At 64.9% G+C, this 25,217-nt stretch overlaps 2 protein-coding genes across 2 annotated transcripts; both read right to left on the bottom strand.

The window, feature by feature from the left end:
- Positions 1-1,698: 1,698 nt before the first annotated feature.
- CHLRE_14g628600v5 (uncharacterized protein) lies at positions 1,699-17,874 on the bottom strand. Its single transcript, XM_043070339.1, has 22 exons — positions 17,314-17,874; positions 16,762-17,029; positions 15,994-16,101; positions 15,195-15,549; positions 14,897-15,013; positions 14,481-14,747; positions 13,826-14,187; positions 13,416-13,517; positions 12,906-13,136; positions 12,738-12,808; positions 11,909-12,462; positions 11,531-11,661; positions 11,154-11,291; positions 10,767-10,847; positions 10,399-10,503; positions 6,429-10,208; positions 6,098-6,190; positions 5,610-5,853; positions 4,867-5,426; positions 4,379-4,502; positions 3,802-3,956; positions 1,699-3,510 (listed from the first exon to the last, which is right to left on the bottom strand). The coding sequence occupies exons 1-22, from the start codon at positions 17,523-17,525 to the stop codon at positions 3,076-3,078; spliced, it is 8,493 nt and encodes a 2,830-aa protein (XP_042917012.1). The 5' UTR covers positions 17,526-17,874; the 3' UTR covers positions 1,699-3,075.
- A 1,394-nt stretch (positions 17,875-19,268) lies between these two features.
- CHLRE_14g628650v5 (uncharacterized protein) lies at positions 19,269-24,894 on the bottom strand. Its single transcript, XM_043070340.1, has 12 exons — positions 24,649-24,894; positions 24,243-24,383; positions 23,867-23,942; positions 23,473-23,575; positions 22,920-23,126; positions 22,631-22,689; positions 22,322-22,373; positions 21,880-21,973; positions 21,555-21,625; positions 20,941-21,233; positions 20,509-20,668; positions 19,269-20,334 (listed from the first exon to the last, which is right to left on the bottom strand). The coding sequence occupies exons 1-12, from the start codon at positions 24,848-24,850 to the stop codon at positions 19,510-19,512; spliced, it is 2,283 nt and encodes a 760-aa protein (XP_042917013.1). The 5' UTR covers positions 24,851-24,894; the 3' UTR covers positions 19,269-19,509.
- Positions 24,895-25,217: the final 323 nt, after the last annotated feature.

The following is a 25,217-nucleotide window of genomic DNA, read 5'->3' on the forward strand; positions in this document are numbered from 1 at the left end:
GCAAGCATGCTGCAGCTCACAGCGAGGAGACCCACCGGTGGTTGGACGTGGTTGGACTAGTAAAGGGAGAAGCGCTGCTAGCGCTGCTTACTCCAACTGCTTACTCCATAAAAGACAACAGCGCAACCGCCTGCAACACTGCTAAGCGTAAGCACGAACCCGTACAACGGCAAATCCCAAGTCTTCCCACAGTATTGTCAGCAGGAGGTGTTCGCCATTCGCCATTCGCCATTCGCCACCAACGGACATTCGCCATTCGCCAATCAACCAACGGACATTCGTCATTCGCTAACCAACGGACAAGGGCAAAACACACACCTATAATTGCGGCTGGCCGCCGGACCCACAGCGAGCCTGCGAAGAGCCACGCACTCTCCATGGCGTAGCACCTTGTAGTTCGAGTCCAACGCGCCATTACTGGGACGCCGCAGCACAGTTCAACTGCTTTTGGCCGACGCGGTCGTCGGATCAATCGTGGGGGAGGTCACAGCTGTGGCGCGACACATGGCTCATTGAACTTTGGGCTTGACAAAATAGGTTGCGACTTAGCGAACATGCGCATATGCGTGTGGGGGCGCGGATGTTTTCCCCCTTGACAGAGGTGGAGAGGCGGCAGGGTTCGCACTAACCCAGGTTGCGAGTGTGGAAGGTGCGGGTACGTAATTGTCAGACCAGTAGGCAGTCGGACAGAGGCGGTCGGACTGGGAGGCAGATTACGTAAGTAGCAACGTTGCACGAGTGGTCTGTTACGTAATTGACAACGTTGCACATGGATTCTAGATCCGTGTACGACCAATGGGGGTCGCCCCTGAGTATTTAAGCGGCTGACCGCTTGTTGCTTAGGCATAGCGCCGGGTGCTAGCCTGACGTAACATTCCAGGTAGCCTTCCCCAGGCAATCAATCAACACCTCATCGCGATAGGGCCGGGTGCTAGCCTGACGTAACATTCCAGGTAGCCATTCCCAGGCAGCATCTATCACTGAGGGCACCAGACGTGACATTCCTGGTAGCCGCTCCCTAACCAAACACTCACGCACCAGTGGATGGTCTTTCCCACTGCGCTGCTACTGTAACGGTATACGGTTGACTTACCGCCCCATGTCAATCATCCCTCGGGAGGGAAACTGCCTAAGACCGCGGGACGCGCAGCGGCAGCCTTCACCAGCAATCCGCTTAGGCACTACGCTGCCCCCTCTCTGTCTCTTCAGGGGAACCAGCCGGCACAGCACCAGGGCACGTCCTCATACGCCCCTCGTGTGCCCCCAGCGACATCAGACGATCCTAGGGCAGCCCCGTTACTCCCCAAGATAGGCGGTTGGCTAGTCGCACGATTAGTTCAACGCGAAAATTTTGGGGGTGCGGCGCGTAGTTGGTATCGAGACCAGGTTAGCTGGTGCTCGACTGGCGGGTCGTGCCTGGTCTCCCCTAAGTCTCGCAGCGCTATCAAGCTAAGTCAGCATGGCGACACCATCGCACGTGCAGCCCAGCAGCGTCAATTCCATACCGTACTATGAGACGGATGATTGCGCTCGGCAATCGCGACACATGGCTCATTGAACTTTGGGCTTGACAAAATAGGTTGCGACTTAGCGAACATGCGCATATGCGTGTGGGGGCGCGGATGTTTTCCCCCTTGACAGAGGTGGAGAGGCGGCAGGGTTCGCACTAACCCAGGTTGCGAGTGTGGAAGGTGCGGGTACGTAATTGTCAGACCAGTAGGCAGTCGGACAGAGGCGGTCGGACTGGGAGGCAGATTACGTAAGTAGCAACGTTGCACGAGTGGTCTGTTACGTAATTGACAACGTTGCACATGGATTCTAGATCCGTGTACGACCAATGGGGGTCGCCCCTGAGTATTTAAGCGGCTGACCGCTTGTTGCTTAGGCATAGCGCCGGGTGCTAGCCTGACGTAACATTCCAGGTAGCCTTCCCCAGGCAATCAATCAACACCTCATCGCGATAGGGCCGGGTGCTAGCCTGACGTAACATTCCAGGTAGCCATTCCCAGGCAGCATCTATCACTGAGGGCACCAGACGTGACATTCCTGGTAGCCGCTCCCTAACCAAACACTCACGCACCAGTGGATGGTCTTTCCCACTGCGCTGCTACTGTAACGGTATACGGTTGACTTACCGCCCCATGTCAATCATCCCTCGGGAGGGAAACTGCCTAAGACCGCGGGACGCGCAGCGGCAGCCTTCACCAGCAATCCGCTTAGGCACTACGCTGCCCCCTCTCTGTCTCTTCAGGGGAACCAGCCGGCACAGCACCAGGGCACGTCCTCATACGCCCCTCGTGTGCCCCCAGCGACATCAGACGATCCTAGGGCAGCCCCGTTACTCCCCAAGATAGGCGGTTGGCTAGTCGCACGATTAGTTCAACGCGAAAATTTTGGGGGTGCGGCGCGTAGTGTCACAGCCCCATCCATTACCATCCTACCATGAAGGCCCCGCCCCATCCATTACCATCCCACCATAAAGGCTCCATCCATTACCACAGATAATCTTCTAGTTGCAGCGGACAGTTCCAAAGAATGGGCAATGCAACATCTATCATACGGGCCCCATCCGTCCATCATCACAGAGAAGCTCTCAGGCCAACATCCTTCAGTCAAAATTGTTACTTCCGCAAGCGCTCGCCCGCTCAGCATGGCTGCTACCCCTGTCGAGATTGCACGGCAAGGTGACCGTGTTGACGGAACAGCCGTGGAATAGCGTGGAATGGTCAACCGTTTGCTTCAGCAGTCAACACCAGGCCTTAGTGGGCATGTGCAATGACCCAACCCAGTGTCCTACCCACGCTAGCGTTGCCTGTGCTACTGCTGCTTCGTTCCATGCTTGCTCAAGTGCTATCTACCGCATCCAGCCGTACCGATACCGTAATATCGACACGCATGCACCGAGAGCGCGTCCAGCCGCCGAGCTGCCAACCACCCTACTACTACCCACGACACCAACGCCACGCCGCATGGTCCCGCGCCCCCGCGCTTCTCCGCACTCCACCGATGACTGCGTGCCCGCCAAACAAACCCGCCCTCTCGCACCGCGTCCGGGTCACTACTCCCTCCTCACAGTCAAATGCCACTGCCATCCGCGACCGCCGCCGACACCACCGCCGCGGCGGACATCGTTCGCCCCGCAAACGCCGCCGCCGCCGCCGCTTCAGACCCCGGACGCAACTGCGCCGCCAGCGGCGGTCCCCACTGCTGCTGACCCTGGCCCTGACCAACACTACCATAACCCTGGGCCGTCGCCGAGGCATCACGTACCGCTGCTGCTGCTGCTGCTGCTGCTGCTCCTGGCGGCGGCACCCTCGCTAGCAACCGCTCCTGCTCCTCCTGAGTCTGCGACGGCGGCGGTGAGGCCGGGAAGCAGCGCCGCGGCCGCAGCGCCCACAAGTGCATGTCCTCGCGCACGCCTTTGAGTGAAAGCGAGCCCAGGCTGTGGGCGACCGCGGCGTGCGCCACCGCGGGCCTGGCGGCCTGCCACACCGCATCGCTCGCCAGCATCTGCGGCGGGGCAGCGGAGAGTGTATCCCCCGGGCAATGGCAACGTCAGCGGGGGGCTGCAGGACACCGTGTGTACGGTGTCGCATGTACCACGTCCTGACCACTGTTGCATGCCCCGCCCCGCCCTCTGCCCCGCCCTCTGCCCCTCCCTGCCTCTGCCCCTGCCCTGCCCTTCCCTGCCCTGCCCCACCCCCCTTCCCTCTGCCCCTCCCCTCCCCTTGGTTTGGTTTAGCTTGGGCTGGTATTTACAACCCTCCCCTCCCCTCCCCTCCCGCTGCTGCTCCAACTCACCCACGCCGCCTTGGCCTTGGCCGCGATGCGCGCGGCGCGGTTCATGGGCCTGCCCACGTAGTCCAGCCGGCCGCTGCGAGGCACCACCCGCACCATGGCGCGCCCGCAGTCGACGCCGATGCGCAGGCGCAGCCCGCGCCTGACCAGCACGCCGTCTGTGGGGCGAGGAGATGAGGGGGTAAAGAGGTTGGGAGGGCAGGAGGGCAGGTGGTGAGGGGATGAAGAGGTTGGTGATGGCAGGAGGCGAGGGCAGGAGGTGACGTGGTGAGGTGGTGGTGGTGGTGGGGGGGGGGTTGAACTGAGGTGAGTTTGAAGGTCAGGGAGGTGCGTGGGCTTGGAAGCACGCCCGCGTGCTGGCTACAGTGCGTCGTGTGCTGTAGGGGGTCGCGTGCTGCCGCCCTCGTGCTGATATACACGGCAACACGTCGAGACACAGCAGCTGCACAAGTCACAAGCATTGTTGCCACCTGTCACAAGCACCATTGCAACCTGTCACAAGCATTGTTGCCACCTGTCACAAGTATTGCTGCACCCCGAAACATGTCTGGGCCGCCCTGATTAACCTCCGCCCACTCGCCATTGAAGACCTCCTCTGTGAGCTCGTGCTCGGTGAAGCCTGGCGGCCAGTCCGCTGTGAGCATGGCCTCGAGCATGTCCAGCCCCCACAACAACGCCGACTCGGGCGAGGGAAACACCAGCACCTGTGGAATGAAAGCGCACGGGCAGCGCAGCACAGCGCCCGAGGGCGGCGGCGGCGTGACGCGGGCGGCAGAGCGGCAGAGCGGCAGAGCGGAAGAGCGTATGGGGATGGGGATGGCTTCAAAGCCGTGCGTGATTAGCGGCTCGTGCGTGATGCCTGTTTGCAGGCGGCATGCCGCTGTGGCGCATCAATGCCGCGTTTGTGTTCATGCGAGGTCCGCTGACGTTGGAAGAAACAGCATAGCGCGCAGCAAAGCCCAAGCATTAATTTATCCATCCAGCCATCAATCCAACCCAGCCAGGCATCCCGCCAGCCACAATATGTGGGTGCATGAATTTGCGCATGATGCAACCGCGAGTACCCACCCAGTGCGCGCCGTCCCAGGACGAAGCCACCACGTAGCCGCCGTGCCGAGCCACCAACGCCCTGCCCACCGCCCGCAGCAGCCGCAGCGCCGCCTGCACCACACCCGCGCCGCCGGTGAGCGCGCTGCTACCCGGCACACTGCCGCCAGCTCCGCCGCCGCCGCCACCACCGCCGCCATCGTCACTGGACATGCCGCCCGTGCCGCCGCCGCCACTGGCGGCGGTGGCGTGCGTGGAAGCGGCGCTTAGCTCGCGCGCGGCACGCTGTTGAATCACGCGCTCCCACGCGACGAGCACCTCCAAGCCCACGACGTTGCAGAAGACGGGGACCACGACGCCGGCGGGGGCTGCCAGGCAGCCCGGCGCCACGACACGTGTGTTTCGGACCAGGTCAGGGAGTACGGCAAGCCGCGGCGCCATGGCGGGGCTGAGGGCGCCGTACAACGACCGTACGGGCACCTCCGGCGTGGCGGCGGTTACGGCGGTTATGGCGGTTGTGCCGGCGGCGGCAGTTGGGATGCCGGTGGCAGCCCGCTCCGGCGGCCGGAGCAGGAGCGTTTCTGAGGATGCAGTGCATATGCACACGTGGAAGGAACACGAACAAATGTCAGCACCAAAGTATAAAGCGTGTCCGAGTCGTGTGGGCGAGCCGCGCGTGTGTGTGGGAGGGGGTTGCATTCATGATTAGTTAAAGGTGGGGGGCAAGGCATGTGAAGCAAGGCGCAAAATAGTACTTTGCGCACCTTCATGCTCCAGCTTTTGGGGTCCCGAGGGCTGCTGCTGCTCCTGCAATGGCGGCGGCGTCGGCGGCGCCGGCGGCGCGGCCTTGTCGAATGCGTGCTCGCCCAAATGTAGTATCAGCATGTCTGAGGCGGCGATACGGCCCCCGCCCCCGCCGCCGCCGCCGCCCCCGCCGGTTTTGCGTGTGCGGGTCTGGGTGCTGTGGTAGGCTGCGAAGGCCGAGGCGCTCAACACCACCATGCCCCCCTGTGAGGTGGAGGGACAGCCAAGATCGCTGAAAAGGAGGTTTCGAGGTGGCCGCACGCTGCATTGCACCGCACCGCACCGCACTGCACTGCACTGCACTGCACCGCACCGTCACTTACTGGTGTACAAGAGCGGAAGCGTTACGCATCAGGAACGGCACGCGGACGGATTACGGTATCGCAAACATTGCACGCATGCAGTCCCTTTACTCCCCCTCCCGCCCCGCTACCTCCCTGTCGCTCACCATGGCCACGTCCCCGACCTCCTTGGCTGTTGCGAAGAAGTCTCCGCAGTAGGCCACCGCTTGCACGCCCAGACCCGATTGGGTCACCATGTACTGCAGTCGGCGGTACAAACAAGAGATAGATGTGTACGGCATTATTGTCAGGCGGTAAACTAAAAGAAATGTGCATGATATCAATGCCAAGGCGGTACACGCCCAGCCGTACGGTATCATCCGATTACAAGAAACCTCGTGGCATAAGCCGTTAGAAACAAGGCCTATAGTGATCGCAAACAGGGACAACCACCACAGGCCACCAAGTCGAGTCCCAAGCCAAGCCGTGAGCTCTCACCTCCGACTCCTCAAGTCCTGAGTTCATCCCTATGCGCACTCGCAAGCCACGGAACACGAGGACCGGCGGTTGGTGGTTGTTGGCCTGGCGGCTGGCATAGTGGTTGAGGTCGTTGTCCCGGGCACGAGGCGTGCCCAGCTGTAGCACAGACGGCCCGGCGGCGGCACTCGCGGCTGTAGCGGCGGCTGTAGCAGACCCGCCGCCGCCGCCGCCGCCGCCGCGCTCCTCCGCAATGGCGCACGTGGCGGGACTGTCCAACAGATGGGCGGCGCCGCCGGCGGCGGTTGCCCTGAAAAAGTGCAACGGTCCTAACGGGTCGTTGACCCACAACCGCCGGAGCACGGCCCCAACCGTCACCAAGGCGGCGGGACCGGCCGCGTTGGCGGCAGCGGCAGTGGCGGCGGCGGCAACCGCGGCGGCTTGCGCCGCGGCGGCGCCGCCAGAGGCTGACGGCGCACGTGACGCAGGTGGCATGGGCGCGGCGGCGCCGCTGCCCGACCCCTGCCCCGCCACCTCCTCCATTACCGCACCTGACGCGCCGCCGCCGCCGCCGCCGCCGCCGCCACCTGCTCCGCCAGGCAGTACGCTGCGTGCCCCCGCCGTTGCCATCGACACAGCCGCCGTCATGGAGCGCCAATGCGACACCGAGCCCTTGCGCGTGCCTACCGGTGTGTCCGCCATGCCCTCCGACGGCGCCGCCGTTGTCTCCGACACCGGCGCCATGGCTGGCGGCGCCGCGCCGTCAGCAGCCGCCGGCGCAACGGCGGCTGTGTTGATGTCGTACCACAGCTTGTCGAAGATGCCGGCGCCGGCGGCGGCGGAGCCGCCGCTAGGGCCGGCGCCGGCGGCGGCGCCGGTGCCGCCAGGCAGCGCTCCGGTCAGGTAGCGGCGGTCGATGGGGCCCATAGTCGCCATGAATTTGCCGCCCCACCGTGAGGGGCCGGTGCCCATGGTGGTGGTCTCACTGGCGATGAAGGGCCCGGCGCTGACGATGATGGGCTGTGTGTCGTCGAGGCCAGGAGGCGGCGGCAGCGCGGCGGCGGCGGCGGCGGTGGCAGCGGCGGCAGCGGCGGCGGTGGCAGCGGCGGCGGCGGCGGCGGTTGAGCTACGGCTACCCAGGCCGTGCGGCGATATGCCTTGCACGTGCACGTGCCCTTGCCCGTGCCCGTGGGCGTGGTCGTGGGCATACGGGTGCGGGGGAGTGTGGTGTGTGCCCGCGGCAGCGCCGTTGGCGGCGGCGGTGGCGGCGGCGGCCGCCTCCGCCACGTCTGCTACGTCAAGTACGACAAGCGGCGAGGTGGCGCACCGGCGCGGCGTGCACGCCGCCGCCGCCGCCGCCGCCGGCGGCGTCGCGGACGGCGAGGTGTTGGCGGTCCCAAGGCCGCCACTTCCGCTTCCGCCGCCGCCGCCAGCTGCGGCGGAGCCCTGGCGGCCGAGCCGCAGCAGCGCCAGGCGCAGGGAGCTCAGCTTCGCCAGCACGCCGCCGCCACCCGCGCCGCCGCCCGCGACGCCGGTGTGCACTGGTTGTGGCGGCGGGTGCGTCGGCGCGCTTTCCAAGTCCGGCACGTGCAATTGCCCGTAGCCGTCGCCGCTCGTGGCGGCGGCGCCGCCGGCGGTGCCGTGGCGGGCGCTGCCGTTGCGGTGTGACGCCGGCGACGCCAACGGCGAGCGCTCGAGGTCGATGGCCACCACAGCGCCGCCGGTGGCTGTGCTGGTGAGGCCGGCGGGCGCAGGAGAGCCCGAGGCCTGCGATACGGTGTCAAAGTGGCGGCGCGCAACTGCCATCGGGCTGGGGGTGGCGGCAACGCCGCCGCCGCTGCCCCGGTCGGCGCTTGCGCCGTAAAATGCTGACAGGTGCAAACGCGGCAGGCCCAACACGCTCTTGCGCCGCGGCGCGACGCCGGTCCCGCCGCTGTCAAACAAGTTGCGCGCGCCGCCGCTGCTGCCGCCGCCGCCGCCACCGCCGCCGCGGATGCTGGCGGTCCGGATGGCGACGTCGCTGTCGCGGTCGTTGGCGCCGTCAGACATGGCCGACTCGAGCACGCCGCCACCGCGCCGCCGGCCGAAAGCGGCGGCGGCGGCGGCGGTGATGCTGCCGCTGCCCGGCGCCTTGCCACGGTCACGTGCGAGGTACGGCTGCAGCAACGGCGAGATCATGGCGGCGGCGCCGCCGCCGCTGGCACGGTCGGCGCTGGCCGTGCCGGCACGGTTGCGGCTGCCAGCACCGGCGGCGCCGCCGCCGCGTTGGTTGCCGCTGGAGAGCCGCACGGCCTTTCGGCTTCCCTTGGCGCCCGCCTCGAGGACCTGGTCGGTTGGCTCCCACGTGACCTCATTCCGCCAGTCCGCGTCGCCTTTGAAAAAGTCGTCAATCGCAAACTCCATGTCGCCGCCGACCAGGTTGCTGTCGCCGTCGCCGCCCGCGGCCGCCGCCCGCGCCGCCGCCGCCGCCGCCGACGGCCGCTCCCTGGCTGTAGCAGAAGTCGAAGGGCCGGCTGCAGCAGCGGACGGTCGCTCGCGCGCATCGCGGTCGTCGTCGGAGCTGCCGGCGCCGCTACTGCTGCTGCTACTGCCGTCCTGGCTGACCGCGATGCCGGCCGGCTGTAGCACCACCAGGCCAGCTTCAAGGCCGCCGCCGCCGCCACGGCTGCCGCCACGGCCGCCGCCGCCGCCGCCGGCTGTAGCCGCCGCCGCCGGTGCACGGGCGCCGTCGTCGTGCTCCCGGACCTGGGCCAGACGCCGGATGCTGACGTCAGCGCCCCTGCCTTCGCCGGACCGACGGCCGGTGGGAGTGGATGCAGCAGTTGTAGCGGCTGTAGCAGCTGCTGCGCCGACCGCGGGCTCGCGCACGCCACACGAACCCGGCAGCTGTAGCTTGTGCAGCGGCTCTGACGGCGACGGGACCTGGCCCGTTGGGCTGCGAACCTTCCCCAGCCCCGGCCCTTGCCCCGGCCCCGGCCCTTGCCCCGCCTCCTCTGCAGGGCTCCTGGCTGTAGCTGTGGCTGTAGCTGCAGCCGGGGAGGTGGTGCTGCTACTGCCGGTCCCCAGCAGTGCCGCTGGGGGGCCCGCGGAAATTGGCCACGCGCCCGCTGGCCCCCGCCCTAGAGGCGCACCGTGCCCGCCATCGGCAACGACACGGTGCGTCCCTGTCGCGGCCACCGTCGCTTGCTGCTCCCCCCCGCCCCCGCCCCCGTCTCCACCGCTGCGACTGCCGCTGCCGCTGCTCAACAAAGTTGCGGCGGCGGCGGCGAGTGGCGCCGAGTTGCGACGCTGGAAGCGGTTGAGTGCGTCCGTCTTTGCCACCAGCATGCGCAGCCGTGAAGGGGCCTTCGAAGCAGGCGCTTGCTCCGGCGGCGCCGGAGCCGTCGGCGCCCGGGGCGGTGGCGGCGGCGGCGGCAGCGGCAGCGGCTGCCGCGGCGACGACGATGCAGACCAACGCGCCGCCAGCGCTGACGCCAGCGTCGGCGCAAGCCTCGGATTGCCACCCTCCACTCCCGCACCCATACCCACCGGGCCCGCGCCTGCAGCGGAGGGCGTGGCGGAAAAGGACGGCGGCGGCGGCAGCGCCAGCGGCTGCTGTGCGGTGCTCGTGCGCAGCATGCGCAGCCCGCGGTTTGTAACCGCCGCTGCCATGCTGGAGCTGGCGGCGGCGGCGGCGACGTAACCGCCGCCGCCGCCGTTACTTCCAAGGCTGGGTCCCACGTGGCACCGCTGCGCCCAGACCTCACACCCGTCCTCCTGCTGTAGGAGGACGTCGGGCCAGTCCGCCATCAGGAGCTCCTCCTGTTGGTTGGTTCGTTGGTTGGTGAGTTGGTTGGCTGGTTGGTTGGTTGGTTGGCTGGCACGGTGGGTGGGTGCGCACTGCGTCACAGGCCACGGGTTGTGTGCAGGCTCTCTCGGGTACAGGGCACGCCACAGTCCGCCCCTGCCCCCACGCCCCGTCACCTCCGGTCCCACCGCCGCACACGCACACCTGCACTTGGAATGCGAAGCCAAGCGCCTCCTCGGGGCTCCAAAAGGCCACGCAGAAGGCGTCTCCCTCCGTGAAAACCTCATAGCCGCAGTGGTCGGAGATAGCCTGTGGGTTTGTATGTCAGTGAAGCACGCGGGGAAAGGGGCGACATACAGTTCGCTATGAAAGCGCAAGGGGAAAGGGCCGACACGGCGTGGACATGTGTGCGATCGGGCAAGTGGGGAAGTGTAGGCACACCATGTTGCAGGTGCCAGTGCAGCGCGACACGACAGATGCCAGATCCGTTTGGCTCGTTAGGCCACATGCACGAAATCTTAATTTCATACCATTTTTCACAAACGTAGAAACACACACACGAACGCACGCACCTGGCGCATGATGCGGTGGTGAATGCTCAGACACACGTCCATCACACCCAGCGGCAGCAGCTCCCAAAGAAGAGTGGAGTTCTGCAAGTGTGTGTTTGGCAGGGCGGGAGGTGTGCGTGTGTGTGAGAACAAGCGCGGAAAGTTGGGTGGCAGACGGCCAGGGTGTGCGAGTGTGGTCAGGGACAGGCCGCACACATGTGTTTCAGTTGCAGGGCCAGGGAACAACCACACATATTGAAAAGCACAAACAACTGCGCATGTTGGTATTCATGACATACAAGCATGCACACACACAGAAATACACACACACACATACATGCATACACACATCCTTGCACACACACACAAACACACACACATAACACACACATACACACACACAGACACCTGCACGTCGGTCATGACCAGTGTGGTGGCGGGCCCGGGCCCCGGCGGCTGGAGTGCCTTGGACCTGAAGCGCCGGCTGCGCACCATCCACACCGCCACAGCCGCCACCACGCCCAGGATGATGAGCGTGCAGCCCACCTGCACGCGTCGTTTGGGGCGCGGCACGCAAGCTATTGAAATACCGGCCACCGCAACCAGCATGGCCTTTGGTTCAAGCATCCACACATGCTGCGGTGCGGCTTTGCTAGTCGAACGGTAGCGATATATCGCGTCGTGTCCAATTCATATACTTGGAATATCGGCGGGCGCAACAAGAGCTTGATACCTCATTTTCACGCTCCCTGCCGACGCATCCCTAAAACTTATCACTGCCCTACCGTGAGTGCGATGGGTAGCCCCAATCGCAAAGCTGGGTTGTCGATGGGCGCCGGCGGCGGCGGCGCCTCGACGGGCTTTGCGGGGAGGTAATACTCATAGAGGAAGCGAAGAATGTTGGTGTAGGGAAACCCTGGGAACGAAATTGGAGCAGGGAGCGGAGGCGAAGTGGAGGGGCACCAGGGGCAGACGTCAGATGAGGATGGGAAGGGGAGGTTGTAAACACCAGCCCAAACTAAACCAAATCAAGCTAAAATGAGGATGGGGAGGAGAGGATGGGGAGGGGAGGGCGAGGGCAGCCATAACGACGGCGGTGCCAGCGTCACCACGCCTCCGGCACGCCCCGACACACAACCGGCACACGCCCCACGCACACTCACGGCTCATGGTTTCCGTGAAATTTCTCTGCAGCTCCATCACCAGCTGCTGGACCACCGGGTCAGGGTCCAACACTGCTACTGCCACCACCGACACGCCATTGCCGCTGCTATTGCTACTGCTACTGCCGTTGCTTCCGGCGCCACCGCTGTCGCTGCCGCCGCCCGACTGCGCCACTGGGACCACCAGCAGCGGCAGCTGCGGACCATCTGCTACTGCCGGCGGCCCTTGCCCCTGCGGCTGTAGCAAGTGCCGGTGTCGCGCCACGGTGTGTGCCGACCCCTGACCTGCGCCCCCACCCGCGCCTGCTCCGCCTGCGGCGCCGTCTGCGGCAGTAGCAGCGCCTGTCATGGATACTGCTGCTGCTACTGACGCAGTTCCGCCACCCCCGCTGGCTGGAGCTGCTGGATCCGAGCCGCCACTGCTACTGCCGCTGCTGTCGCTACTGCCGCCACGGCTGATCATCTGCGCCATGGCCGCGATTGCCGCGGCGTCAACCGTGAGGTTGTGTTTGATCTGAAGTGCCGCGCGGGTGGCCGCAGCGTCTAACCACGACCTAGCAGGGACAAGCAGAGCAAAGTAAGGGCATGCATGCGCTTTCAAACAAGGCAGACATTTCATGATGGAAACACACACACACACACACACACACACACACACATACACACACACACACACACACACACACACACACACACACACACACACACACGCGCGCGCGCGCGCACACACACACACACGCGTGCGCATCTTCTCCTTTTTCCTGGTATTCGTCCGGTCCCTTTCGGCTCCTTAAGTCCCCAGCGAAGCCCCTGATGCAGCAAAGCTCACCGATACACGTTGCTGAAGGGCAGCTTGAAATCAAAGTATTCGTTGCTGTGCCGGGTTGAAGCCAAGATGGCCTGCGGTGGCGGCACGGGAAGCATTATACATTATAATACACCATTCTGCATGGACCTCTTCCAGGTGTAAGAAGTCAGAACGCAAACGCGAACGCACCACAACTAGGGCATCCTGATCCTCCGGCGCCAGATCTAGGATGGACGACGCCGCGACCGCTGCGGCGGAGCCCGCGCCGCCGCTGCCTAGCGCCATCTGCGCGGCACACGTCTCTCCGGATGGGGAGTTGGAGTTGGAGGTAGAGGTGGAGTTGGAGCCGCCATCGGCGGGGGTGTCAACGGTGGCGTTGCTGGGAGCCAGCCCTGTCAGAAGCGAGTACTTGAGCCCACCCTGTGGAATGCGGGAAAGGCAACGTGGCACATACCGGTTTGCCCACGCTGGCTGGCTGGCGGGTTGGTTGTCTGGTTGGTTGGTTGGTGCGTGCTTTGGCAAAACAGGGCAGGAGAGGGATGTAATTCGAGCAGGAGTAGCATGAGCTAGAAGTAGAGAGCAAGCTCGTGCTCCACGGCTATCCACGTGGCATCCCTGCCGCCTGCCGCCATGACTAGGACGGAGCCGCTGGAGCCCCTGTCCTTTCAGTGCGGCACCACGGGACCGCGAGAGACTCACCTGGTATCCCACGATTCGCATGACCTCGTTCACTCGGGCCGCCTGCAGCGCGCTCTGGTCAGCGGGCTGGACGTACACGTGCGTCACCGCCGCCATCAGCGGCTGCGAGGCGGCAGCGGCAGCGGCAGCGTCAGCGAGCAACAACGCCGATACAACATCAGTGTACAGAGCAGTTTGAACGAGGAAGGCCCCGGAGCATCAGTTAGCGCTGGACACGGGACGCTGCAGCAAGCCCGGGCAGCAAAGGGCAGCAACCGGACATACGGATTCGTATTCGCTGGTAGAATGCAATCGCAATCGCAACAATCAGTGCCGGAATGCGTGGTGAGCAGACGCGTGGTTGTGCAAAGGAATATTCGCATAGCCACCTGCACAGATGCAAATGCCCAACCTCGCAGGGTCTGCCTCACCGCTCGGTTGTTCATCATCTCTACGGTGCTCCCAAGCCCGGGCGGCAGCGGCGGTGGGCTGGGCGGCGGCGGCGACGGCGGCAACGGCGGCGACGGCGGCGGCGGGTACGACGGCGGCGGGCTGGGTGGCGGCGGCATGTTGGGCGGCGGCGGCTGGCTGGGCGGCTGCGGCGGCTGCGGTGGCTGCGCGCTCATCTCGGTTGCGATCTGGTAGGCTGACATGACCGTGTTGAAGGGCTTGGGCAGCGCCTCCGCCAGGGGGCAGGAGGCGCGTGTGCACAGCTGCAGGGTGTTGCCGGCGGTGGGATCCAGTGCCTCGCTGCTGCCCGGGAGCAGCCCCACACCCAGGTTGCCAGACACGCCTGCGATCATTGTGTGTTGGCACGGATCGCGTGTGGGCGAGAGACAGACATGGGCGATGACTGCCCGGGATGCCACGCCATGCCACGTCATACACACACAAACCCGCAGCGCGAGAACTCCACCCCCAAACAGAAGCCCGCACGCCCCACCCCAAACCCAAGCTCACACGCCCCTCCCACCTGCCCCTCGCTGCCTCTTCATTACCATACCGGTAGGCCCAGAACCGCCCCAACCCGCCCTCTCAGCCCTGGGCTAGCTGGGAAGCAAGTCAACCGACCGCCTGCCAACTCACCCACAGCATCGCCGGCAGTCATCGCCAAAGCCGCGGGTGCCCAGTCAATCGTGAACAGGCAGCGTCCCGCCGCAAACAGCGAATTCACCACGCCGCACGCCGGCAGCCCCGTTGCTGGATCCACGTCGCCGCCCGCCACCATGTAATGCTTTGGATCCACCGGAACCCGGTCAACGCTCGTGGCGGCGCCGCCGGGGGTGTACGGCGCGGCGTTGACCTGGGCCATCCGGCTGTACAGTCGTAGCGCCGCCGCCATGGCCACGTTGCCTGTTTGGGACGCGCGGGAAGTGGAGAGTTGTGGTTTTAGGTGGGGTGTTTTGGCACGGTATTGTCGGCTATTGATGCCGTCTGGTGAGTCATGCATGTGCAGCCGCTAGCAAATACCATGGCCGCATTTGTGTGCATGGCACACTCACCCACGCTCGGCGATAGGCCGCCGGCGGCGGATCGGTTGAAGTACGCTCCCTGCCAGCCGCCCTTGGTCTGAGTCATGGAGGCGTATATGCCCGCCAACACAGCCCAGCCCTTGCAGCCTGTGGTGAGGCGGGGAACGCTTCAGCTACACGTGCTCACACCAACGGAAGGTGGATGGTGTTTTCGCGGTGAGTGTTGGTGCGGTGGGTATTGGTGCGGTGAGTATCCCTAAGGCCCAGTACATTGCTGAGGAGCGCGCTTGTCGTTGCCCTTGCTATCAGACACACACGAAACACGCACCCTCCATCATGTCCACACACAACACGTGATCAGGCTCGCTGACGTCAGGTTCCAGGTTGGTGTTCACGTTGGCTTCTAGCACCTCCACCAGCGCCTGCCACGTCGGCGGCGGCGGCGCCGCCGCCTCCCCGCCGCCATCACTGCTACTGCCGCCGCCGCCGTTTCGCCAAGAGGTACGCGCCAGCATCGACGCCCACCAATCGCGCCGGTAGAAGAGCAGCAGCGGCGCATGCAGCGGCCCGCCGGCGGCGCCGCCAGGCACAGACAGGAAGCTGCTAGGAAGGCGGGCGCCGGCGCTCACGTTGGCATCTAGCTGCGAGAGGTAGCTGGTGTTGCCGCGCGCGTGTTCGTACAGCTGTGCGGCAGATTGCGCGGGATGCGGAGTGGGCAGGGGAGTTCCAGGCATAGCTGGTTAGAGGTGCGGGGTAGGAGCCGTCCATAAGCAACGGGGGGCGGGGGAGGGGGGGCACGGGAGGCGGAAAGGGGAGGAGTGTGCAAGCAAAGGGAGGGTGTGCCATGGGCTAAGGGATGTTGCAAAGAGAGAGCTAGGCACCACATAGTTGCACCTGCCCTTGTCTGCAGGGCAGATTTGGGCAGGCACACATGCGGACAGGCAGGAAGGCACCCGGAAAGCCAGAACTGGCCAGTCGGGCTGGTACAGGCTGGTGCGCTGGCGCGCTGGCAGGCACGCGGGAAGGCAGGAAGGCAGCCGGACACATGCGCTGGCAGCCCGCAGCAGCACCCAGCCACGGCCCTCCCCCTCCCTCTCCCCCTCCCCCTCACCCTCCCCCGCACCCACCAGCGGCTGCAGTGCCGACTCGGCAGCGCTCAGCACGCGCACGTCCGCGTTCACGGCGGCGGCGGGGGGCGTCACGCCGCCGTCGTCAGACACAATGTCCACAATGGCCTGTGACGCGTTGGAATAGGACGCCGGCGTAAGAAGTACAGGTAAAGGATCGGCAGCTCGACGCAGTGCTGCGCCGTGTGTTCAAAGCCCGCAGGAGTTGAAAGGCCACAGCGACACAAGCGATTCTAACGGTTCCAACGGTTCTAATGGTGCCGACACCGCCAGCCCCAAACACGCCCGAGGCGTGGCACCTGAATGCGCAGCCCTGATCGGCAGCCGTGTTGCTTGGTGCCGCGTTGTCCAGTGGTGCAATGTGCCGCCCAACCTCCCCCCCCCACACACACACATACACTTATCCACCCCACCCCACACAGACACATCTGCCAAGGACCTCCGGGTCCACGCCCCAGCAGCCCCCGACCCCGGTGACCGCCCATTCTCCCACAGCCCCACGGTTCCACGGCCCCGCGGCCCCAGGCCACAGCGCCCCCCCCCCGGCCCCCCAAGGCCCCTCAAGGCTCCTCAAGGCCCCCCACAAGCGCACGCGGAAATGCACATTGGCGTGCCACATGTGCGTGCCGGTCACATCACAGCCCAGCCACCCGCCTCAGCACCACGCGCGCCACCTTGGCCACACCAGCCTCATCACCACGCGCACGTGCGAGCCACCACCGCCGCAACGACGCCAAGGTCGCCATGCACGCGCGAACGCACACGCACCAGTCGGGGGTTGTGGCTGGCCTCCGCCTGTAGCGCCCGCCGCGTGGCCTCCCGGCAGTAGCTCGTGAGCGCCGGCAGCACGGCACGCAGGCCGCAGCCCACGGTCACGTGGTTGGTCGGCGTGTCGTTGTGCCCCGAACCCCCGCTGATACTGTTGGCGTTGATGCTACTGGCGTTGCTGGTGCTGTTTCTGCTGCCGGCGACTCCAAAGCCGCTGGATGCAGGCGTCGTGGAGGAGAGGAGCGGCGGGGGCGGGGGCGGGGCGAGGCTGCGCAGTGGCAAAGGGCGGGTGGTGCGGGCGGGTGGCGACAGGGTCGGCAGCAGCAAGGAAGGGCGGCCCCGGATGGATTTAGGGCACGTGGGGTTGGGGCGGCAGGTTCGGGTTGGGGTCGGGTCCGGCGTCAAGTTGGGATCTGCCCCAAAGTCCAGACATAGCTGTGGCTTGCCGTGTGCCCGTGCATGGGGGTGACACCTTTGGTTTCCCCGTACCTCCCACACGCAGCGTGTGAACCTGGCAGACCAACCCACACCCGCCTGCCCCTCGACGCTTACCCCTGTGCCGCTACGCAGGATCGCTGAAGCAGCGCCCCCAGCAGTATCAGTAGCGCTGCTGCCGCTCTCCCGGGCGGGCATGCAGAAGACCATTTGTGTTTGCTGCTACGCCGCAGCAGCTCCGGGCTAGGCACCCGCCTGGGGCGGGTTCCCGCCGGCTCCGCTGTCCGCGCCGAGCCCGCGCCCGTCGATGCATACGAGTAGGTTCTCATGAGCACTCAAGCCTACTCATCTTGCCGTCCGTGTTAAAGCCCTCTCCACGCGCGGCAAGCTGCGGCCTGGCTCATCGTCGAGAGCTGCGACGAGTGAGACAGCAAGCCCTTGCTAGGCAGCGCCTCTAACAACGATCCTAACACTACGTTGGGACTAGTCTCAGCCTGTACCGTGCTTGCTAGCGTTGCAGCGTTCCAACTCAAGTTTGCCTCGGCTCCGTTGTGAGGTTCCAGTTTGGCTTAGCGCAAATAACTAAAGGAACCACAAAGCTGCGTTCAAACGCTTGTGAATCAGAGTATGGCGGGCAGAATTTCGCGCGTCGCCGCGTCGTCGGTCTACAGTTGATTGACCTTCTGACACTGAATGCATGATAATTGCAACCTATACTAATGTCTCCATTAGACGTGTATCGGTTGTATTCCATGGAGTCGTGGCTGGGGCTCTTGCGCCCAGGCAGTCCCTCACACTAGATACGGAACGCAAGCATGCGCGCTGGGTTTCTTGAGAGGATGCCATTTGCAACACGCATCCTTTCGTTGCTGTTGTTGAGCGACTTTTAGCCTATTGGCCGACGGTCTGCGTTAGCTGGTGACCTGGTTGGCTTGTGACAAATAACCTTCACGAGGGTGCAAACTTTGGTGCCCTGTCTTCATGAAATCTCGACAATCGACCGTAAACCAACGCTTTCTCGCTGTTGACCACGGGTAATCCGAATAGTAAGCTTAGCACATCGTGGCTCGGTCACTCCGTGGCCGATGGTCGCGCTGGCCGCAGCAACGGTGTATGTCAACATGGATAAACAATCATGGGGATCGCTGCTGTCAGAGCCCCCACATAGCGCCGAGGAAGTAGACCACGTTCTGACTGGGGGGCGGACGGGGGCAGGCGAGGTGCGCTGGTGATGCAGATGCTGCATGCCAGACCCGGGCGTATGCAACGTGTATGCACGACCAGGTCAACCAGGTTGGTTGGCTGTAGCTAGCAGATTGAGCGAAGGACGCCCAGAGCGGCGGGCTGCAGCTCCATCCTACACGATCCCCATCGTCATCGACGGCGGCGGGGATGACACACTGAGGAGGTGCATTGGTGAGCGCGGTGCCAACACTCGCGGGGTAGTGATGTGTACACTTGCGTGTGCGTGCTGTTAGACAGCAACAGCAGTGGACGCAGTTTGGGTCAGGTTGGCTGAGGTGGGGTGGACGCGCGGGCGTGAGGATCGCCCCCTGGTTTGGTGTGACAGCTCGGAACTCGGAAGACAGGAGGTCGGGAAGTTGTACAGGTGCGGTAACGCAGTGGCGGTCCGTTCAAGCACATATTGCAGCTACCTCCAGATTCTTTGTCAGGACGAGTGCGGCCACGGTCCGACTGCTGTGGTTGCGACCTGACAGATGGAGCGAGGCGAGCTAGGTGGGCGGCTGCATGGGAGAGCGAAGCGCATAGAGGGCAGCCGGAGCCGTTACGATGGCGCCACAAAACGAATAGATCGCGTACAGACACCCCCGTGCGGGTGACGGTACTGGTATTACGGTACCGGATGGCTGGGGCTTGGATGGGGGTTGCTTCGCGGGGTTGCTTGCTGGATAGGCCGGGGCTGTACCTGCCGTGTGTGTCTCAGCCGTGAGGGGTAGGCAGGTGGCCACGCTCGCTGCACGCACACACGTTGACCATTGGTGGCACCTATCCAAGCAAGCTCACCCACCACCACCCAGCAGTGTATGTACGGACACACGGGCAATAGACCACAATGAAAGGCAGGGGACTCCCAAGAGAAAAGTGGCCTGCGCCCACGCCACGCTGCTTGGTGCATGTCGTCTGAGGCCGAAGGTTTCAAACTACCCGGACATAGCCGGGGTCGATTTGTACAGGCACCGCCCGCCATGTGCCCAGCCGCGTCCGCTGTCAAGCACAAGCACAGCAGGCACAGTAGGACAACCTGCACAAACGTCAAACTCCCTGCGGCCCACTTTGCTCGCTCCCAACTCATTACTGCGCGGCCCCGACCCCGGCTCCGCCACCGGCTCCTGCTGCTGCCGCCGCTACCGCCTCTGTCACGCTGCCGACCGAGGACTCCGTGCCTGTGGTGGCAGCGGCGTCCGACGCGCCGCCGCCACTCGTGTTGCCGCCGCCGCCGCCACCGCCACTGCCAACCACCACGCCGCCCGCCACGCCACCGGCCACGCCTCCCTTGCCGCCACCCATACCCCTGCCCTTGTCCGCCGCACCCTCCGCTTGCTGCTGCCCCTGCCGCCCCTGCCGCCCCTGCTGCCCCTGATGCCCCTGCCGCCCAGCAACCTTTCCCGCCTGCTGCGACGCCGCCGGCCCTGCGCTGACTGCACCAGCGGCGCCGCCCACGCTGCTGCTGGCGTGCGACGGCGGCAGGCTGCTGCTGTGCACCGACTCGGGGGGTGGCGGCGGCAGGTGCCACATCGCGCCGCGAGCCAGGCGCGACCAGCCGGCAGCCGCCGCCGCCGCCCGCGCGCCACCGCTGACGCAGCCATCCACGTCCGCTGTCGTCATGGCTGTAGCACCAGCACCATTGCTAGCGCCGCCACTGGCGGCGTCGGCGGCTGTAGCATTCGCGGCAGGCGCAGCGACTGTACCAGGGTCGGCGGCGGCGGCAGCAGCGAGTGCGGGCCAGCCCTCCGGCACGGCGCCCAGCCCCGCGCCCACCAGGTGTGCGGCGGCCGCCGCCATGACGTGGGCGCTGATGTCGCGGATGCGGGCAAAGGGCGGGAACAGCGCCCCCACCTGCAGCTCCTCGGCCGTGGCCATGACGGACAGCCGCTCAGCCGCCACCAGGAACACCTCCTGTGCCCGGATTGTTTTTGCGTGGGTTTCATTCGAGAATCAAACCGGCGGGTGTTTGTGTGGAGAGTAGTGGGTGCGGAAACTGGCAGGGACGAAGCAAGAACGCAGACAACGAAGCCTGGGCGCACTGGAGGTCGTGATTGCACCCGTGCCCCCACGCACGCATGTACCTACCTCCGGGATGCATTTGGACTTGGTGAGCACGGCGGCGTAGCCCACGGCCGGGAAGATGTAGGCGTTGTTGGCCTGGGGCGGGTGGTGCACCGCGCCCTGGGCGTCTGTGATGGGGTCGAACGGCGAGCCGCTGGCGAACAGCACGCGGCCCTGGGTCCACCTGTGCACGGTGGGTGTTTGAAGAGCTGGCGTGTAGAGGTAGGCGGTGTGGTGTGCCCGACTGAGTCGCACGCACGTCCTTACCGAGGAACTACGTACGGTACCGTACGCTACTGTTGCAAAGCCCAACCAGACATGGGCATTCATTCATGACTAGTGCGCCGCTGCTAGCTAGCACATATAAGCCGGGGCGCTGTGAGCGACAGGAAAGCCAGACCGGTAGGTACCATGTGTGTGCCCCGCCGCCGCCGGTGCAACTAACTCCGCACTCACTTCCAGGCCTGCTCAAAGGTGCACTCGGCCAGGGAGGTGGGGTTGGAGAGCGGGAAGATGATGGTGCGGTCGTTCAGCTCCGCCATCGCCGCCACCACCTCCTGGGTGAAGGAGTTGGGCACCGCGCTGGCGCCGATGAGCACGGTGGGCTTGATGGCGCGCACCGCCTCGATCAGTGTGGCGCACGGCGGCACGTCGCTGTGCGCGAAGGGCCGCTTGTGGGGCTGCAGGTCGGTGCGGCTGGCGAGCACCAGGCCCTTGCTGTCCATCAGGTGGCAGCGCTGGCGGGCGGCCTGTGCGTGTGTGTGTGTGCGTGTGCGTGTGCGTGTGCGTGTGCGTGTGCGTGTGCGTGGGCCCAGCAGGTTCGGTAACCCCACTGAGTTAAGCCACACCACGCCCGCAGCAGGTTGGCGAGCCCGGGCTATGCCAAGTCGGTCAGGATGCACGTACGCACACACATACCGTACACAAACACGCGCGCACGCACACACAATCAACCTTTACCCTTGTGCTTCCGTTCCCAACACGACCCGCTCATCATTCGCCTTACTTCCTAGCCAGCCCCCGCTTATTACGTGCGTACCCAGCCCCCCCCCACCCACCCACCCACCCACCTGCTCCTCCAGGCCGTCGCGGATGTGCATGCTGCGCGCCAACAGCTGGGCAATACCCGTGCTCGCCTCGCCTGCGGGGTCAGGAATTAACATACGTTGTGCATACCGTATGCGTGCGTGCATGCGTGCGTGCGTCTACTAGCCGGACGTCACCCGCGCACTTCATGCCCCTGCCCCTGTTAGTTGTCTGACAGTCGCGCCGCCCTTGCCCCTGTTAGTTGTCTGACAGTCGCGCACTTCAGCACTTCATGCCCCTGCCCCTGCCCCTGTGCGTGAGTTGTCTGACAGTCGCGCGCCGCCACTCGCACCGGATACATGGACCCACCCGCGCCCATGAACAGGATGCGCTGGTCCGCCAGGCGCTGGCCCGTCACACGCAGTGCCGCCAGCAGCGCCGCCAGAGTGATGGCGGCAGTGCCCTGTGCGCGTGGGTGTAAGCGGGTGATGTGTAAGCGGGTAGGTGAGTGACCACGACAGCAAAACCAGACACGCACGCACGCACGCACGCACGCACCCACACACACACGCACACGCACACACACACACACACACACCCACACACACACACACACACACGCTCCATCCACGAAAGTAAGCCCACTGATGAGTGAACAACACCCGGGCCTTGACACACACAAGCACAAGCACACATACAGTCCTGCGTGTTTCCTTCCCTCGTGCACTCTGACACGCGCTCCCGTGTTTCCTTATTCCCTCAATCCCTCACCCTCACCCTGCTGACTCCGCTCTAACACGCGCCCACCTACCTGGATGTCGTCGTTGAAGCAGCAGGCGCTGCCGCCGTACCGCCGCAGCAGCCTGAGGCAGTGCGGCGCGGGCGGGTGGGTGACGGTGGAAGGGCGGGGGGGGGGTGATGTGCCCGCCGAGCCCAATACTAAGTCCCAAGAGCGAGTCAAGGAATCGGCACCCGGTGGGCGGCACGTAATAAGTGGGTAAAAGCAAGCAAGGTGCACGTGCAAGCGGGACTCGCAGCCGCATGCATCCTGCTAGCTGGCTACTACCTCACGCCTACGTACGTACCCCACGCCTTTACGCATGCACATACCGGTACGCACCTGAAGGCGTTGGTGTTGCCAAAGTCCTCAAATTGGATCAGTGTGTGCGGCTGCCAGGCCTGTGGTGGGTGGAAATAATAAATCAGGTAGGGCCGTGAGAAGAGCGCATGCGGTGGGAAGAGCGCGCTGGTTTGCATGCGCGGATTCCATCCGTGTCGTCGTAACACATACACTTACACTTACACTCACACTGCACACACACACACACACACACACACACACACACACACACACACACAGAGACACACACAGACACACACACACAGAGACGCACACACAGATCTCCGACCTTGACAGCCTCCATGAACTCCTGCACAAACTCGTCGTACTCCTCCTGCGGCGGCCGCGCCGACCGCACGCCCTTGTAGTCAGGGTGCTCGCGCAGCTGGGTGTTGTTGATGCCCACGTCCAGGCACACCGGCAGGCACACGGCGGGGTCCACGCCCGCGGCGGCCGTGTACAGCTCGATCTTGCCCTCGCTGATGCCCATGCCGTTCTGAAGCAAGGCCGGAATGAAGCCACAAGCAACACAAGCACAACAAAACAAGCTAATAAATAAAGCGGCCCTCAGCCGCCCATCATCATGTCCCCATGACTACGCAGCGGCAGACACTGTCACATGTACGGGTCAGGCATGTACCGCTCCCACACATTACAGCGCACTCACCCACCCATTCACCGAACGGAGAGTAGCTCCCAGTAGCCCTGACCCGGCTCGAACCCACGCACCGCGCCCAGGTCGCGACTTGATTGTTGTTGGGTCTGGGAAAACGTACACTGCACACTACGGGATTACGCCAGCCTGCTGTCCCCTACGCCTGTCCCAGATCGGACCCACCCACCGCGCCCAGGTCGCCCAGCCCCAGGATGCGCTCGCCGTCCGTGACCACCACCACTCGGACCTGCGGCTGCGGCCAGGCCCGGAGGCGCTCAAGCACCCTGCCCCTGCGCGTGCGTGGCGGCGGCGGTGGTGTTGGGCAGATGTGCACGCACGTTTGTGCGGCTGTGCGTGTGCAGCTGTGCGATGCGTGTGCGGTGGCTGTACCTGTGCGGCTGTGCAGGCAGGGATAGTTAAGCGACAGTTCCCCCGCGATCCACACCCCGGCAACACGTGAGGGACCACCCGTACATCGGCCTATCTAGCTGCCCCGCCCTCCAATCACCCGCCCCCCCCTTGATGACGTGTGTATGTGGCGGCACGGAAGCAGCAGCAGGAGGCGCACTCATTACACTCACTTGTCCTGGTCGATGCGCAGGTACAGGCCGCGCGTGGCAATGCCCAGGGTGTGGTACTCCTGGCAGGCCTGGCCCACTGCATGGATGCGGTCGTACGAATGGACGAGGGCGGCGGCGGCGTGGGGTGGCGGTACAGCACAGTGCAGGTGCAAAGCAAGAGGGCGGCGGTGCAGCACAGTGCAGGTGCAGGTGTGGTGCAGCAATTATGCAAGCCGGCGAACATGTCACACGCAATGACCCGAGTAGCGGCCACGCACAGCACCCACGCACCTTCATCCCACCTACCTGATGCATGCCTTTATTAGTTCCCGCCCGCCATATGCGCCCGTACCGAACCGAATTGAGCCGTACAATACACTACCGTACCGTACCGTACCTGTGGGCGTGTAGATGTACGGCAGTACGGCCTCCGGTCCGTTGACCAGCAGGCCGTAGTACACCCGGGGGGCGGCGGCGCGCAGCTGGCGCAGCCACAGGTATTTGTCCAGCGGCGCGGGCCCGGCGGCGGACAGCGCGGCTGCAGGCGGGTGGGTGCGGGATGGTGCGAGTGGCAGTGCGGGGCAGGCGGGAGCAGGCGGGAGATGGGTGGTGCGTGTGGTGGCGGCGGGAGGTGACAAGCGCGTGGTGGGTGGGTGGCGGGTGCGTGGTGGGTGGCCGGTGCGTGGGTGCGTGGGTGGCCGAGCAGGTAGGGGCGTAGGGCGGGAAGGTGCCGCGGGTGGATGTGGGTGCGTGCAGTGAGGGTTCCGCCCGCAGGCGTTATCGGCAGCTCGAGGGTCGCGCACCTTCCGCGGTCTCGGTCGCTGCCGCCGCAACCGCGCGCTCCTGCCAGCCTGGAATGGTCGTGTCAATAGTGTCCTCGGGAGCACCAGGGGCAGTGGCAGGAGCAGCGGCAGCAGCGGCAGCGGCACGGCCTGCAGCGCGTCGGTGGCGGAAGCGCTCTGCGAGCTGCTGCAGCGAGTGAATGATGGAAATGCGATTGCCCATTTCTTGAATAACTCTTGTTCAAGTGAGATTATATGGCAGCTCTGAACGGTAACTCTGAGGCTTTTGCCCAGGGGGCTTTTATTGCCGGCCCCTGGGTCATTGCCCCATGCCCGGAAATCAAAGGGGGACAGGAACGCCTGACTCCTGAAGACCGCCTCCCTGTGGCGGGGATTTCGTGTATGCAATGAGCGTGTGTGTGCAGTACGTGCGTGCGGGGAACAGTGTTGTCAGGGAAGATGTTGTAGTGAGAAGCCCGTGTGCGTGCTTGGGGCCACGCTAGGGACTAGCTGGGGCCGCAGGGCCGCAGGTCCTGCCCTGAGGCCCCAGTGCATTCATGTGGAGGTGTAGCTCTAGAGTCGTGGCGGTG

Source organism: Chlamydomonas reinhardtii, chromosome 14, assembly GCF_000002595.2.
Source record: "Chlamydomonas reinhardtii strain CC-503 cw92 mt+ chromosome 14, whole genome shotgun sequence".
NCBI lineage: Eukaryota > Viridiplantae > Chlorophyta > Chlorophyceae > Chlamydomonadales > Chlamydomonadaceae > Chlamydomonas > Chlamydomonas reinhardtii.

Coding starts and splice junctions, on each gene's coding strand:
- CHLRE_14g628600v5 (XM_043070339.1), bottom strand. CDS start 17,525: ATGAGAACCTACTCGTATGCATCGACGGGCGCGGGCTCGGCGCGGACA. Junction 15,014..15,194: donor GTGTGTGGACATGATGGAGG/GTGCGTGTTTCG, acceptor GCCTCACCACAG/GCTGCAAGGGCTGGGCTGTG. Junction 13,518..13,825: donor AGATGATGAACAACCGAGCG/GTGAGGCAGACC, acceptor GCCGCCTCGCAG/CCGCTGATGGCGGCGGTGAC.
- CHLRE_14g628650v5 (XM_043070340.1), bottom strand. CDS start 24,850: ATGGGCAATCGCATTTCCATCATTCACTCGCTGCAGCAGCTCGCAGAG. Junction 24,384..24,648: donor AGCGACCGAGACCGCGGAAG/GTGCGCGACCCT, acceptor ACCCGCCTGCAG/CCGCGCTGTCCGCCGCCGGG. Junction 23,943..24,242: donor GTACATCTACACGCCCACAG/GTACGGTACGGT, acceptor GCATCCATGCAG/TGGGCCAGGCCTGCCAGGAG.